Raw genomic sequence first — 17878 nt, 5'->3', positions numbered from 1 at the left:
CCACCAGTGTACTGCCCAGCACAGAGAGGTTAGCTCATAAGCAGTTCTGTGCTTCATTGGGGTGGGGTGTGTTGGGGATTAGAAAAGGCTACGCAGAAGCAAAAGACAGTAAAAAGATGGAGGAATGTAATAGAACTTACTGATTTTCCCTTTTAACAGCTTTACATCTTTTTTTGTTTTTTTGTTTAAATCATATTATCCTTTTAAAGTGATTCTTAGCTGTTGACAGATCATTTTGAAAGCAGGTTTATGTGAGTTCCAAACAGACTAAAATTAGTATGTGGCAACATGCTGTGAAAAAAAACACATTTTAAATACAGTATCAATAACACTAACTTGAGGGTGGAAAATTTTAAGGGAAGAAGGTATCAGTTATTTCATTCCTTCAACAACACAGAGCATTAAGGAAAATACTGTTACTTAATACTTTAGCCATATTTATAATCCAGGCCAATATAAAACACAATTTTTTCCCTTTTACTCAACTTTTTCCAAGATTTCTTTTCCCCCCCCGAGATTTCTATAGTGAATAGGTAAGATCCATAGTTAGTGAAAAGAAAAAAGGAAGATTTTTGCAAATGCTATTAATATTGCTATAGTGGGTAACATTACCACAGCAGTTCTCACCCAAATTCTCATATAATGAATAATATACACTTCATATAACAAGGATATTTTGGTTTGCATTATATTACTTGGCATGGAAAAAAATAAAATAAAAATGAACGATAGCCAACCTGTGCTTTCCTCATGTACACCAAAGGCTCTTTAAGATGCTCGGGAGGGGCAGCAGGATGGCTAGGTAAAGGAAACCTAGGATCAAAAAAGAGGGGGGTAAATATTAATACTACTCCGGAGACCCATCCTATCAGATTGAAATGATCTACCTCTGTGGTCCCCATTATAAATGAAATAGCATATGTTTAGCAGTTCTTTGTGTTTACATATAGTATAAGAGACTAATAAAACATCAATTTATCTTCTATGAGCATTAAGCTCTAGGCTAAAGTTTTAATTATAAGATAAAATTAAACTGCTTGATAACCTGAATCCACAAGTTGAAGTAATTGAAGAAATTACTAATCTCTGTAAAAGATCACGTGAAAACCATCAGGCCAGTTAATTACATTGTATAAGTATTATAATGTTAAACAAATTTCAAGGTTAAAGAAATCTACTAACCTACCAATATAGCAACTCATTTCATTTCTCCCAATCTCCTTGCCTACAGGATTATATTTCTTTTATATCATTGAAATTATAATATAAGCACTAATTTTAGTACTGACCATGTTTTAATATGTAAGGCACAAATTCACAAATTTAACAAAATCTTCAAATTTTAACATATTATGAATTCTGTTCTCCAAATAACAGTACATTTTATATTAACACTAATTTTTAAAGAAAATAGATTTTTTCATCAACAACTATAAAGCCACTCTAGGTACTAAGTATATGCTGGCAATTAAGACAATCCTTTCCTGTTTTCATGGACCTAGTGAAAAAGTCAATTTATGAAAACAACCAAATAAACAGGATAACATCAGGTACTGGTAAGTGCCATGGGAAATGAATTTCAATGAACCTGAAGTAGCTTCAAGGGCAGTGATGACCTCCATAGGATCTCATCCGAACTAAGATAGAGCAAGAATAGGCCAACCAGGCCATAATCTGGGAGAACAAAAATGCAGAGAAGCACAAAACTCTGAGACAGAAACATCTGCAAAGTTTAAGAATAAGAGGAATTTATAATAGTTAGGACACAGTAATTGAAGTGTCAAGTGATGCGATGTCACAGAAAAAGCAAGAGAAAAATTTGACTTAGAAATTCTGACGTTTTACTAAAATATACAAGTCACAATGAAATTAGTCATAAGATTTGTACCTACATCTAAACAGCCATGTTTTAATAACCAAAAATCATTGAAGAAATTCCTGGTCCACAGTGAACTGTGGCATGCATCCATCCCAGGACCTAAGCGTAAAAGGCTCAAGTCTTCAGCAAGAAATGCTTTGGGAATGGAAGAAGGGAACGCATCTACTGTACAAGACAGTTTACCAATTAATGTAATCCTGGTAAATTATTTAACCACTGAAATACTTCCCCAGTCACAAATGAAACGAAGCTAACAATCTCTTAACATTTTATGATTTATCCTTATATGCATGGTAATCTAAAAATATTTACCATACACTGTACAATATGTCCCTTATGTATAAAGGAGCATGTGATTTACAAGTATTATTCCAAAAAGCCTTCTATTTCAATGACAACTATGTCTAAATTTAATCAAGTGAAAATTTAGGGTTAAAACTTGCGCCTTCTTCTTGCCTCCTGAGACATCCTAAATACAGCTTGTATTTTCTACTAACAGTAACCTATTTCAACACATCATTGCTCCTTGCTTGCATTCATCTAGCAGGTTCTTAAGCAGTTTCTTTTGCTTCCAACTATTTTCAATCTTTTTACAATTTTTCTTGGCTACTAGCCAGAAGCAATGACTCCCTTCCCCTCCCGTGATTGTATTTACAGTATTTAACATGCCTGGCTGCTATAGCCTGCATATAATTTTGTCTTCAGACTCACATAGGACTTCAAACCCCAAAAGTCCTAAGTTAATGATACTAAGTGGGTAAAAACTCAATGTAATTATGGGGTTTAGAAGTGGGTCTTTTAGCGAATGAATAGATGGATTTGGTCATTGGGGTGTGGAAGCCATCTCTGGTGGCTTCATAACAGACCACACAGACACAGATACACACATTCCCTGGCTTTTGTCATGTGATACTTAGCACCATCTTGGGATTCTGTCAGCGAGAACTCCATCAACAGATACAAACTGATGGGGCTGTCCGACCTTGAACTCAAACTCTTAAAGCTGAAGAGCCAAACAAACCTTTCCTTAGTTGCCCCAAGTCTCTCATTATAATAACTAATGTCATGAATACAGTGGAAAATAGCAAATAACCATTACCTTGTTAAATAAGGAAAATGTAAGTGTGACTACACTATTAAACGGCACTCAGGTACTTTACAGGCTTCAGTCTACAAAGCCTTGAATAAGAAGTAAATCTGGCAGTCAAGCCTGATTCTGTCCACTTCACACTCTGCCTTCATGCAAACCAGTGGAAGCTGCAGCCTAGTTGGGGCAACTCCCAATAACCCCCACCAGGCCTGCCCCTACTCTGCGTCCCATGCTTGCCAGTGTGCACCGCAGAATCAACCAGTCTGTCTCACATACCATTTAGTTCTTATACATATCACTGGGCATTAAAGCCTAGTTCAACCTAACCAGGCCCCAACCACACATGCTGGTGGGTGCCATTCTGTCTGGCCACCCCTGCCCCAGTCCTGGTTTTTAATGCTCTCACATGGGAGTGATAACCCCAGAGCAAAGTACCCACTATTTCCCTACTGGGCCACTCCTACTCCCAAATTATGCACTCTCCATGTGGTTTTGCAGCTTGACAAAATTAGCCCCCACATTGGTTCGTGTGGAAGACAGGACTGGAAACAGAACTGACGCAGCAATTACAACCACCACCATGTGCATAAGCCGATTGGGGTGATGAACTCTGCCACCTTGTACTGGCAAGCACAAACAAGAATCAAGTCTGGGGATAACCTCAAACGAAGTTTCTTTGAGGATCCCTCCAACTGAACTGCTGATGTCAGAACCCCAACCATGAAAAGACTATGTCAACCAGTGGATTCTGAAGAGATTTCATCATGCATGGAATGGTAAGATTAGCAGCAACTCAGAACTGTTGAACAATCAAAACTGCTTGAGCAGGACCCGCAGAGCATGCCTCACATTGAGGACCTGGGATGGGTGGGAGGCTGGGTGGAACTTCTCTCTTTATCTCTTCCCTTACCCCAGATACAGAAAAAAAATAATGTGGAAACAATGGTCTTACCCATGTTCCTGTAGCCCTTGACCCTCTGTGCCCTAATCAATTATGGAAAGATTATAAAGATAAAATAATTTTTTAAAGATTTCTTTTTATTATTTTTTTATTGGAAAGGCAGATATACAGAGAGGAGAGACAGAGAGGAAGATCTTCCGTCTGATGATTCACTCCCCAAGTGAGCGCAACAGCCAATACTATGCCGATCCGAAGCCAGGAGCCTCTTCCGGGTCTCCCACGTGGGCGCAGGGTTCCAAAGCTTTGGGCCGTCCTCGACTGCTTTCCCGGGCCACTGGCAGGGAGCTGGAAGGGAAGAGGGGCTGCCGGGATAGAACCGGCGCCCATATGGGATCCCGGGCGTGCAAGGCGAGGACCTTAACCACTTGCGCCACCGCGCCGGGAACAATAAAATAATTTTTTTAAAAAAAGAAGTAAATCTTTGCCTGCACATCTAGAATAATTTTTGCCATGCTCCTTCCAGAATCTGCCATCCATCCATCCATGGTTTTGCTTTCCATTGGGCTGCATCCCTTTCTACCTCTAAACCTTGGAGCTTGATGTTACTCTCTGCTCAACATCCTTTTCTTATCTGCTCCTTCCCCAGCAAACTCCAGTTTAGATTTCTGATCCAGTTTGAACAATGCTTGCTTTGCTAAGCTACCAGAACCCCCCAAATATTCAAGTGCCTGCTCCATGGGCTCTTTTACTTTGTCATCACAATACTATTGCACAGTACTATCATTTCTCCTTTAACGTCTATGTGCACCTCTGAGATGGAGAGCCATGAAAGTAAAGCCTAGCTAGTTGATTTATTACCATTAGTACCTTGCTCAGTGCACAAAGCTGAGCAAATATACAATATTAATGAAAACGAAGAGGACATAGAACTGTATGATTAGAAGCTGGAGTTACCCAAGTCAACTCCCAGTGAAAACTATGAATGTCGACAAAGATGCAAACTTATAATCTAGTGTAAGTCATCTATCATCTATATCTATATGATAAAATGACAATTAAAAAGGAAAGAAAAAAAACAAAAACACAAATGTGATATAAATAAGAGAGTACAGGGTTTTTTTTTTATATTTATTAAACAAATGTCTTTGAATTCATTGAAATGTTAACTAAAACAAATAAAAAAGTGAGTTGTGTTCAGCTTGACCTGCAGGGTTCAGGTATTCCATATCTCCACCAACCACAGTGCACGGGGTGATGTGTTTACTTCAATCATTTAATATTATCTACTGAATGTTCCTACTTGGCGCTTTCTTCGGTCATTAGACTGCTTCCAATAAAAAAGGCATGCACCAGGAAATGCTGAGGCAACTTTTCCCCCTTTTAATTTACCTTTGGATAAACACTTGTTCCCCACTCCCAGTGTATCCTTTCATGTAACAAGAGCTCCATTTACTTAACATTCTTGGTTTCTCTCCAGGACTTGTCTCATCTTACAACAGAAAAGGTTTAATGCTTGTCCAGTTTTTAAATTTGGAAAGAATAAACTGTACGTGATCACCCGGATTCAATGTTATTGGATCCACACTCACACTGACCCAAGACAATTTCATAGTTCAATTAAAGCACCCATTCTGCTCTTTAAAAAAAATAGCGATTATTTATTTATTTGAACAACATAGTCAGTGAGAATGAGAGAGAAAGAGAGAATCAGAGAGGAAGAGACCTTTCATTTTTCAAACAGTAGCAACAGCCAGAGTTGGGCTGGGTTGAAGCAGTAAGCTAGGAGGTCTCACACACAGGCAGTACTTGAGCAATGATACGATGCCTCCCCAGGTACATTAGCAAGAAGCTGGGTTGAAGGGATGGAAACCAGCACGACACTCCAATAAGGATGTGGCCATCTTTAGCTGAAGCTTGATCTACTAAACGTGTCCCTAACCTATGTCCTACTTAATTTTTATTAGTAGTAAAATGTCATTTTGACCTTTAATTTGCCTTTCTGCTTTATCTAATTTCTCACTTTGTTGAGCACCTAAGTGAAAAAAAAATGGTATTGGTGAAAACTGTATTTAATGTTCTAATGTATAGGAAAATGAAACAGTGCATGCCATCAGATAGTCACAGAACCATATATAGAAATGCACTGGATCACAAAAATAGCAATCAGTTTATACGACTTCAGTTTGCGGATCCCACACTGGGAATTACACACAACAGATATCTCTACTACATAATATAAATTTAAACGTTATTCCTCACAGCAAGTATCTCTTCCTACAGTGCCTACTATACCAACAGTAAAGTTGCAGTCAATCTCAATTAATAGATAGCACTTATATCTAATTATTTAAGAATTCAAAAACTTGCTAGAAAGACAGGAATAATAAAGGAAAAAGACATTAATTTAAAAACACATATCGGGCCTGGCATGATAACCTAGCAGCTTGTCCTCGCCTTGCACAGACAGGATCCCATATGGATGACAGTTCTAATCCCGGTGGCACTGCTTACCATCCAGCTCCTTGCTTGTGGCCTGGGAAAGTGTCAAGGACAGACGAAGGCCTTGGGACCCTGCATCGCGTGGGAGACTAGAAGAGGCTCCTGCCTCCTGCCTTCGGTTGATGCAGTTCTAGCCATTGTGGCCACTTGGGGAGTGAACCATTGGATGGAAGATCTTCCTCTCTATCTCTCCTCCTCTCTGTATATCTGATTTTCAAATAAAAATAAATAAATCTTTTTTAAAAATGTGTATCAAGCTGGTACTCCAACATGTTAGATCAAACCTCCGTCTGTGGCACCAACATCCTGCAAGTGTGTCAGTTCGTGTCCTGGGTACTCTACTTCTGATCCAGTTCCCTGTTTATGGCCTGAAAGCAGCGGGGGATGACATAAATCCTTGGGCTCTATAAGTACATGACAGACTCAGAAGAAGCTCCCAGTTCCCAGCTGGAATTGATCAATCCTGGCTGTTGTGGCCATTTGGGCCTCTACTTCTTTCTGAAACTCTGCTTCTCAGATAAAAATAAATCTATTTTTTAAAAATGTATACTTAATTATATCAGAAACAGTAAGTGGGGTTATCTCATTTCCCACTAATGACAGAATAGAAGAGGTAAATTGTCTGAGGGGGGAGTAGAGTTAGAATTGCAGAGAATGCTAGAAACACAAAGATAAAAATAAGAAAACACACACGCACACAAGCAGACATAAAAACTCTATTAGACTAGGAACTTCATAAAGGCAAAATTTGTGTTTGTATCTCTCTAGTATCCAGAAGAGTTCTGGCATAGGTAGGTACTATATAAATACATGATGAGTAACAATACTGCACAAAGTACAAAAACTAAGCATTTAGTAGGCAAATTCCAACAATAGTTCTATACACTTTAACAGACTTACAATAAATCTAAATCAATAAATTATTAATAAATGTTTTACTAATAAATTATTTAAAATGTTTGTTTAGTCACTGGCTTTACTTTGCAAAAAAAAGGTTTAAAATGGTCCATTTATAAATATAGAAATAGTTACTTAATACAAATATCTTTTTCCCTAATTATATTAGATGACTGAAGAGTTAATATAAAATTTCTGATAATAAAAATCCAGCTACTTTTAATTCATAGCCAGGGCTATAGTAATTTAAGATTTGTAAGACTGTCCCTCTCCTGCAGGAATGAACATTTCTTGCCTGGCACTGGCCTCTGCAATGAGCCTCCCCCAGGTCCCTGCCACTCCCCAGCCCATGGTAGCCCCTTCCAGGTTATAAACATCTTTGTAGAATCTGATGGGAAGGGCAAATGCAAGCTGAATACAGCCAGGCTAACATCTCTGAGTTGATGGCCTTGTAGAACACTGGCAAATATGCCAAGTGATTGTGCCCATGAATCATGTCTGCTACTTAACGGTATGCACTCTGCCAGTGGGTGGATTACTTCCTCACCGACCAACCAGTTGGCTGCCTTGAGCCATTAGTAAAAGAAACCATGTTGCTCCCAATCACTTCCAACTGGCTTCTTTGGAACGTAGGAACATCATGTGCTAGTCTCTTAGACTTTCAGACCCCATACCACATTCACAGAGCAATATCGATCACAAACTTTACAAAGTAAATAAAACTAAATAAAACAGTATCTTAAAATATGTGGGAATAACTCACACACTCAGTTCACTATAAACCGCATTTTGAAGTTTCTTCTCCCAACCTATTAAGAAGAAATGACCATTAGTTTTTTTTTTAATAAACATACGTTAAAATGTATATGACAAACACTTTAGCATCATCTTCACTGGTGAAAGAAATTTGTCATTTGCCAGTCGTGCTGTAAAGTATCATACAACTGCTTCCTCCCTACTTACTGCATCCCTTGGCTAACCTGAGCAGCAAGGACATTGACGGATACTACTTTTAGAGTAAAATTATGGTGCCATTTTCTCAAGTTGGAGGAACATTTCCTTCCTTCTCTATTAAGTTGGGTGTTGCACCATTAATCAACACCTGAATGTGGCTCTGCCTCCCTTTGCATGGACACCAGACAACCCCACTGAGAATTCTGTAATCTATTTAGGCATTGCCTGCCTCTGCGGAGTTACTGTTAAACGTCAATAGGAACTTAGAAGCTAATGTTGCTAGTGCCGTTTTTAGCCAAAGAGCTATTATCGCTGTTAGGGCTGCATCCTGTGGCAATATGTTAATCAAGAGTGTTAACTCCCCCTTTTGATCCTATGCTAATCAAGGGTACTAACTCCCCTTTTGATCCTATGCTAATCAAGGGAGTTCTGCCTTCAGGTGTAGTGGGAATCTATTCTTTCCTTCTTCTTTGATCTTTTAGGCCCCTTCCTCCCTTGACTATCTCAAGACCAATTGTGGTAGGAATGTGCTACTGACTGATATGCATCATCTGTTGAAAACCTTTTCCTAGCCAGGCTCCAGATGCCAGATGAACAGCAACCTAGCCTTAGGTGAAACAAATGGCAGAGTTATCTTTAGAAACCCCCGCTTGAGCGTGACGTAAAAAGCCTGAGCCAGAGTTTGACTGATTTTGTATAAATAAAGCGGACAGCTTTTGTGCGTGGTCCACGATGGTCAAGAGTTTCTAGTGGTCCGTCTCTTTCTTTGCGCCTCATTCACGCACCCTTCGCGAGCTCCGAACTCAGCTGGAGCTGGACTCCGGCAAGTGGCGCCTGAACAGGGACTCGACGAAGGTAGGTCTTTTCTTTCTCTTTGCGGCGTGGATAGGACTTCACCCAGGGTGCTGCAGGCCCCCTGACAGAAGGTCAGGTTAGGAGGGGTGAATAGTCAGAACTTATATTGAGAAGTTGTGTACCCTCTGTGCTGTAAAAATGGGCCAGAGCGATTCTAGTGAAAGAAGTTTATATGCTGATATTATTAAACATACCTTACATAGGAAGGGCATTAAAGTTAGCAAGAAGCAATTATTAGAATTTTTACAATTTGTACAAAAAGTTAGCCCATGGTTTATTGAGCAGGGCACTTTAGAATTAAACACATGGGACCAGGTAGGGAATGATATGAAAAGGTGGTATCGGAGTAATGGACGAGTGGGCATGCCATCCTCTGCATATGCCATTTGGAATGTTTTACGGCAGGCACTAGATGTGGGACCTGAGCCTTATCCCGCGCCTTCAGCTCAGCAGGGAGAACATACTCCCCTTCTTGATCCTCAGAAGGGAAGCTTAGGCCTTAGTTATAGCTCAATGGAAAGTGTCTGTCCTGAAGATAATGTAAAATATTGTAAAACTGATCATGGAAGTTTAACAGATGAGGAAGAAGATTTTTTAAAACCAGAAATATTTAGATCAGGAGTTAGAGATTGTGAAAAGGGGCAAATGGCTGAGTTACATGATAATAGGTCTCCTGCTGTTGATGATAAGCCTTCAAGGTATTCTGCTAAGCCTTGTGAGCCCCTTCCACCTAGACCAGATCCAGCAAAGATTGGCTTTAATGGGGCAATGCAGCAGGCACATAAGGAAGGTGATTTTTTCTGTTTTCCTGTTGTCTATGAATGCGATGAACCTGAATGGGAACCGTTGCCTCATAAGCTTATTAAAGAACTAAAGCATGCTGTCTCTGACTACGGGCCAAACTCCCCGTACACTATGGCAATAGTGGAGAGCCTAGCAGCAAAGTGGATGACTCCTTATGATTGGTTTCAGGTTGCTAAGGCTTGCCTCACTGGCGGAAACTTCCTTTTGTGGAAAATGGAATATGAGGAATTAGCTAAAGCAGAAGTAAAGTCTCAGAGATCTGTGAGGCATGGCAAACTTTCTTTTACCTTAGACATGCTTTTAGGACAGGGCACTCATCTTGGCGTTTCAGAACAACTTACTCTGCCTAAGGAGACATTACAGCTTATCTCCTCCCTGGCAATGGGAGCGTGGAGACGCCTGCCATCTCCAGATCAAAAGTCTCCAGGTTTTGTAAATGTTAAGCAGAAGCCTGAGGAGCCTTTTGCAGATTTTGTAGCTAGACTCACCGAGGCCGTGAGCCGGACAGTAATTAACAATACAGCTACAGATCTCATAGTTAAACAGCTAGCTTTTGAGAATGCTACTCCAACTTGCCAAACCTTAATTCAGCCAGTGAGAAGGACAGGAGATTTGTCAGACTATGTTCGAGCTTGTGCTGAGGTAACTCCATCTTACATGCAAGCGTTAACGATCCCTGCAGCTCTTCAAGGTCAAACTGCTACTCAGATTTTAAAGAACATAAGAGGCAATCAAAGAAATAGAAAAAGAAACAATTGCTATTCTTGTGGTGGAGTAGGGCATTTCAGCCACAGCTGTCCTGCCAGAAACTCATCCCAAAATTTCAAACAGGAAAAAACTTATAGGGACACTCCTAAATCCAATTTAAATATTCCTCGCACTGTCTGTCCACGGTGTGAGAAGGGATTTCATTGGCAAAAGGCTTGTCAGTCTAAATTCCACAAGAATGGGACAGTTCTATTGCCTCGCAGTCGATCTAAATTGAGTAAACAGTCTGTACAGGATGAGATGCAGGGAAACGAGAGATGGGCCCTGTCCTGGGCCCCCCAAGTAATGAGGACATGTATGGATATTGTCTCTGAAAGATATAAAACTAAAATGATGAGTGCTGCATTAAGCAATGGTTTAAAGCAAAATAGATCTAAATGTCATAATTGTGGCAAATTGGGACATACATGGAAAGAATGTAGGAAATCAAATACCCAAAAGGGAATCTGGTTATCTAAAAGCCTGTGGTAACATGGGGACTTTCAAACACCCTACTCACCTTGCAAGGTTTCAAACCACTGCTATTCAGAAGCAAATGAATGCTAAGTGTTCTAACTGTGGGAAACCTAGCCACCTCCCAAAACAATGCAGAGCAGCATCTCTTTTAGCTCAAAAATGTGGCACTAATACTGTTAAGGATCAATGCCCTAAGATAAATTCTAAATGTCACAGAGGTGTACATTGGGCAAAAGTATGTAAATGTAAATCTAAAATTGATCATGATGGCCAGCGCCTGTTGTCAGGAAACTCCTGGTGGGGCCGGTCTCAGGCCCTAAACAATCAGAGGTTTAAAAGACAGCAATATTTTACCCATGCTGTGCCTATAGAAGAGTAACAGACTTAAAACCTGATATTGATTATGGAAATGCTAATTAAAAGTTGGTATCTTCCTTGGCAATTAATTATACTACCTACTGTTCATACCCCAACTGGATGCTTGTGACAACAAGGGTCTTTAGAGTGGCTGCATCTCCTTTCCATGTATAAAAAGGTTATTACTCCTTATTGTGCTTTGGTCTCCACCTTAATTATTAAGAGATATCATAGGAATAGGAGCCTTTTTGCAAAGATGTAAATTAAATAATTATTCCTTATAGCTCTTAACAGCTTAGTTATCTAATATCCAAGGATGAGACATGACAAATAGCATTCTTAACCCTTGTGGGTACAATTTCATACCATTTAACTAAAAATCTCCTTGTTAAAAGTCATCCGGTTATATTTCAAAAGATTTGTTCCTTAACTCCTTTGTTTTTAACCCTTTTTTGTTTCCTTAACCTGCTTCTTTAGTCTTTACAGATGGGTCATCTAACAAAATAGTTTCTCTAATCATAGATTTTGAAAATATCCTTACTGACCAATGGAAAGAACCCAATTTCCTCTTAAAATTTGGAGGAGGGAATGCTTTCATTTTTCCACAGGTCACGGACTTGCTGATGTGGATTCCAGATCGACTGATTAGGCATCCTTGCCCAATTTACATTTTGCAGCGGCAAGCATCCTCTACTGAAGTTCCTCCTCCTGTCCAGCAACTTCAGGGTTAAACTCTCTTCTCTCCAGCAGGTACAATCACTCCCTGACCTCCTCCCCCTCCTCTCTGTTAGGATACTCAGCCCACAGATGCAGTTTCTCCAGGACCTTTTACTTTTTTTTCCTTTGTCAAGCCTACCACCTCCAACCTTTTTTAGCCAAAAACAGCAGGGTAGGAGATAAACTAACCTGGGTCCACAGAAAAATATCTAACATCTTGTACTTTATAAATAATGTTTTCTCATAATTAACATCTCTTTTTTAACTCTATTGAATCTTTATATTGAATTTTTGAATTTTATGAATATAACTCTTAAGGTATTGTTTAAGACATTCCTTTAAAAGTGTAACATTTACACCAAACATAAATTGGAATCAAAGTAACATCTAATCCATTGTTAAATTTTTTTCCAGGTATGGGATGCACCCATGCTTTTATCTGCTAGTCTTTATATTTAAATATATCGACTTTAAAATACTGTTTGCAGCGTTTTCTAAAATGTTCATTATTGCTTCATGGAATTAAAGTCTGATCCTCTGTTATTACAACAAAGTTTTGAAAGCACATATTATTATAACATCTCCTCTTAATTGTTTTTATCTAATTAATGATTACCTCCTTCTAGTTAGCTCCAGTGAACTCCAGACCTGACTGTGTTGAAGTGTCTCAGCATATAAGATTCTATGTTGAAGTGATCTTTGTGTTTTCTGCCTTTCAGTATGTTCACATTGCTTCAGATTGATAAAAGTTATGTACTTATTTTATAGGTATTTAAAGTGATCACTTAATGCCAATAATTACATCTCATCTATATTGTGTTTTATGAAGAGATTCTATTTCAACTAGATGTTATAAATCTTGACATCCCTTATGCATTTTAAAAATTCAAAAGTTTTACTTAGTAGATACAACTGAGTAGGTATTTGGATTGTATTAAAGATACTGTCAGATGCCAAGTGGGGTAAAATTTTGTCATCAATATATACTACAAAAAAATTTTTTTTTATTTACAGAAGTCTAATTCAAATTTTTGTATTTCCAAAAGTTCCAGGACAGGTAATGCTTAACAACAAAAAGCCAGATAAGGATAAATGTTTACAGTTTTGCAAATATGTCTAGGCTGTTGACTGCATATCTCTTGGGTTAATTTATATTGCTAAGATAACTAAAATCAGGGTCTTCGATAATGACCAATTTTTTTTCCTCTCAGGTTTCAATTCAGACCGAGTTATCATTGTTGACTTTTCTGCTTACTAATTTTTTAATAAGTACTGCTATCACCAAGCTTGGTTTATAAAGTCACCTCAGTAAATCCTAAATGTATCTGACATGATCTGTCGTGCATTTTGTAACATTTTGGAGGCCTCAGTCAGAGGGTAGTAGCCATCCTGTGTTCTGGAGCCTGGCTTGGTAGTCTGGGGAGGCCACCGTGATGCTTGACACGGCCCCACTGCCAGTCCTGGCTTCCTGGCTCGCAGGATTTGTGCTGACCTCTGCCTATATACAGTTACATCATCATCCAAATTTGCTTGTTTTGAGTACTCATCCTCATCTGGGACTCAAGAGGGCTGGATACAACACAACTTCTTGAGTCAGGGTCCATATGAGACCCTCATTAGCTATTTAAAATTGAATGAGTGTGGTGGCCACCTATGTCTGTCTTGCTGTATGTCTTTTTGTTAAAATTGTTTGAAATTATACTCTTACAGTCCTCTATAGTTAAGAAAAAAAAAAAAAAAGGGAGTGAATGTGTGTGTGTTTTACTGTTTGGTCTCAATGTTCCTTGAGATCAGATGAGAAACCATCTGAATAACCATGCAAACTTATTATACTACAAACAACAGGTTATTCTAACCAATTTATAATTTCAAAATGTCTAAGATCTTAGATCATTACTGAAACTATTTTATTGCTTTTTCCTAAATTAAGGTTGCTTTTGGCTCACATAATTTAAGCCTCAGACTGTCATTGAAAATGTTTTAAGTCATCCATACGTTTGTGCTCAAGTTAACTTAATAACCAGGTTACTCATGGTATATTCTCACTGCCTTTTCAATGTGCTATTTAAACCAGTATCTTTATTTTAAATTTATTATTTAATAGTTTTCACCTGATGTTGTTACTAAGAGTGATTAGCTTTCTCTTCACTTCTCTTCTACTTCCTCTCTGAAACTCCAAAAGGCCTCTCAGAATATACAGGTAGATCTCCAGAATTTACATAGGTATGGCTAACTTATAAACCTGACATCCCAAAGACTGCCTTTACAGCCCAATTTCCTAGAGGCCCAGAGGAAGAGTAGTGACCTAGGTCCCAGGAGGAACCCTGGTGCTGTCTCTCCTTCTTGCTTCCCTCTGGCCAAAACAACAGAAAGAGTTCCACTAGCCTCAGTGCTACCCTTGCTGAGGTCAATGGACACTTCCACCTGGAACTGTTTTAAAGGCCAAGTATGCGCAGAAGATCAACACCTGCCATGAGGACACGTCACATGTACATCTGCTGACCACCCTCAGCCACCGAAGACATCCCCGCGCAGGACTCAAGCTACTTCCAAAAGGACTGCTGATAAGTAACATTCCTCCCTTACAAGATGGAGCCTTAAGCTCCCTCTCGCTTTTCTGAGATGGCTCTGTATACACTGTAACTTGTACTAAGTGTGTTGTCACTAATTGTCTTAATTCTAACCTTATGCCTGGTACTTTTGGTGTCTTGAGAAGGTCCTTATATGTAATGTTAACTGTAAATTTGACTGAACCATGGTATGATGCTGATCTTTATGCTTTGGAATTGTTTTCAACAACTTTGTCCATGCTTTGTGGTTTATATTTGGGCCTGACTGCATTTGTTACCCTTACTGGACCTCTTACAGCTGGTGCAATAAGTTCATAGGAAAGTGTTGATAGATTTAGAGGTCAAGATTGGTGCATTAGAAGAAGCAGATATTTATATTGGCAATGAAATTCAACACTTAAAAACCAGATTTGGTACCACTTGCCATAGTATTTACAAATGGATTTGTGTCACTCCCCTTCCTTATAATGACTTGCATGTCCCTTGGAGTAATGTTAAGACTCATCTCCAAGGTGTATGGAATGACACATCCACTAGCCTTAGCATTCAGGAATTACATGCCTAGATTTCTGCCATCTCTCACTCTCACCTTCAGGCTCTCTCTGCAGGAGGCGTTACTAACCATTTCTTGCAATCTCTTTCATCTTTTATTTCCGATAAGACCTCCTACTCATTTTTTATAAATTTGGGGATCACACTAATTATTCTCCTTTTTGTATTGTTTTTTGGCCCAGTCATCTTCCAACGTTTAAGCTCCACAATTCAAGCCACTCGCAGAGAACTCCGCACCCTCCAACTTAATAATAGGAAAGGGGGAGATGCTGGAGTCCGTGTGATGGGGGTGGAAGACAGGAAGGTGTGAAGAGCGTGGCTCCATTGCAGGCAAGGTTGCAAGGAACTTCCCGCTGTGTGGCAAGGCCTGGCGGATGTCTCTACAACACCTGAATGTGGCTCTGCCTCCCTTTGCATGGACACCAGACAACCCCACTGAGAATTCTGTAATCTATTTAGGCATTGCCTGCCTCTGCGGAGTTACTGTTAAACGTCAATAGGAACTTAGAAGCTAATGTTGCTAGTGCCGTTTTTAGCCAAAGAGCTATTATCGCTGTTAGGGCTGCGTCCTGTGGCAATATGTTAATCAAGAGTGTTAACTCCCCCTTTTGATCCTATGCTAATCAAGGGTACTAACTCCCCTTTTGATCCTATGCTAATCAAGGGAGTTCTGCCTTCAGGTGTAGTGGGAATCTATTCTTTCCTTCTTCTTTGATCTTTTAGGCCCCTTCCTCCCTTGACTATCTCAAGACCAATTGTGGTAGGAATGTGCTACTGACTGATATGCATCATCTGTTGAAAACCTTTTCCTAGCCAGGCTCCAGATGCCAGATGAACAGCAACCTAGCCTTAGGTGAAACAAATGGCAGAGTAATTAATGCTATGAGAATATGTACCAAGGGAACGGCAAGAAACAGTCATCTGACAAGGACAGACGAAAGTAATTAGTTACAACGACCAGTGAGAAGAGCATTGAACAACGGAAGCAACTATCATGAGTAACCACCAGGCTGACCAGTCGGCTCAGGTGTTGAGTCACTGATTTTACTTGGGCTACCATTTAATGTCTTGGGTCCCAATTGCAGAGGTTGGAATGGGGAACTGTTCTTCTCGCTCTTGAAAGACAAAAATAGGACTTTCTTTCTGGTTTATTTTTGAAAAAAATAGAAAGGAGGTAGACAAAAAGTGGAAGAAAAAGAGCTAAAAGAGAAAATAAAAGGACAAGTTACACAAATAAGGAGATACTGAATACTTGAAGCTGTATACTGAACTTAAAGATAACAGTATTGAAGATTAATGCAGATGCCTCATTCCTATAGTGTTTCTGAATGCTTGCGTCATTTTACTGGGATATCTGCTAGTTCCAGTGTTCCCCACATAGAAACTTACTCAACTACAGTTCTCACAATCCTGAAAGAGTAACTGAAGGGCTGGAATAAGACATTGTTTTGCCTTAAGATCCTAGGAATAAAAGATATCCTTATTTTTGCCATAAGGAATTAGAGAGAAAAATACAAACCTGATATTTTAAAGAATTCCTTAATATCTTCTTTTAGTGATTCAAGTTTAATCTCAGGTCTCTGAAGACAGGCCTAATTAAAAAAAAAAAGAAAAGAAAGGAAAAAAAGAGGTCAAAAAATCATTTGGGTTGATATATAATGCTAATGAAATTTTTTCAAAGGAGTATCCAAGTGCACTCCTGTGAGGACAGACAGCATTATTTGAATTATCCAGAACAGAACCATAAAAGAGAATTTCCACCTATTCTTAAAATACAGGATTTGTGATTAAACACTGAGACGTGCTAAAAATACAAGAGCTTGTAGTTTATGACTGCTTTACATTTTTATGTGAGGTTGTAAGTATAAAAGATATTCAGCTTTTATAACTCTGCTACTATAATAGCATATTTAGCATAAATAGCATATATACTTAATACATCACAGTCTAAATTTCTCAACAGGGCATGTGTGGACTTTCACAATATGCACCAACTCATCTTTACAGATTTGTGTTCTGCTGCTCCACCCAGCAAACACCACCCTGTTTTCTCGCACCACCTCCTCACACAACCCAATTGTCTAGTCACAATGAATTAAATTCACTGATTTTAGGCTCCACACTTGTGTTCACGTTGTTTCCGCAAATGGAAGTACTCACTAGCAAACATTAGCTTCCCAAAAGCCCTCAAATATCACCTCCTTTCCCAATGTTCCTGGCAAAGAGAGAGCACCATATCCCTGCCTTATAACACTTAGTAGATTGCAATGTGATTTTTAGCTCACCTACTTATCTTTCTGAGTAAAATGTAAACTCAAGCACAAGGACATTTTTGCATCTCAAGTATTACCCTGGCATTAACTATTCCTCAACAAAAATTTATTTGGCAAACAATGTCCTTTTCTTTTAAACAACTTCCAGAATAAATAAAAAACACTTGATAGCAATCAACTTGAATGGAAGAAGCCAGTTTCCAGATCTGTAGACCTGCAAAAATGATTCACTATTCAAAGCACCAGTCTGGGATCCAAGATGGCTGAGTAGGGCATAGTCACCCTAACTTCAGCTACCGTGGAATG

The 17878-nt window shown here is 39.1% G+C and overlaps 1 protein-coding gene across 2 annotated transcripts in view; it reads right to left on the bottom strand.

Annotated features, from left to right (window-relative positions):
* TBC1D19 (TBC1 domain family member 19) overlaps positions 1 to 17878 on the bottom strand; it is a 107065-nt gene that overhangs the window by 76542 nt on the left and 12645 nt on the right. The window contains exons 2-4 of one of the 2 annotated variants that reach the window (XM_040965834.1): positions 16819 to 16891; positions 8030 to 8075; positions 738 to 813 (exon numbers count right to left, since the gene is read on the bottom strand). The exons of the other annotated variant lie outside the window; for it this stretch is intronic. Of the exons in view, the coding sequence (XP_040821768.1) occupies positions 738 to 813; positions 8030 to 8075; positions 16819 to 16891 (195 nt within the window). The remainder of the gene's footprint in view (positions 1 to 737; positions 814 to 8029; positions 8076 to 16818; positions 16892 to 17878) is intronic. 2 annotated transcript variants of the gene reach the window in all.

Source organism: Ochotona curzoniae, unplaced genomic scaffold (assembly GCF_017591425.1).
Source record: "Ochotona curzoniae isolate NIBS_2020 unplaced genomic scaffold, NIBS_Ocur_1.0 scaffold_4505, whole genome shotgun sequence".
In the NCBI taxonomy this organism is placed as follows: domain Eukaryota; kingdom Metazoa; phylum Chordata; class Mammalia; order Lagomorpha; family Ochotonidae; genus Ochotona; species Ochotona curzoniae.
Note: the sequence above shows the minus strand (reverse complement) of the source record. Positions and strands in the feature narration are given on the sequence as shown.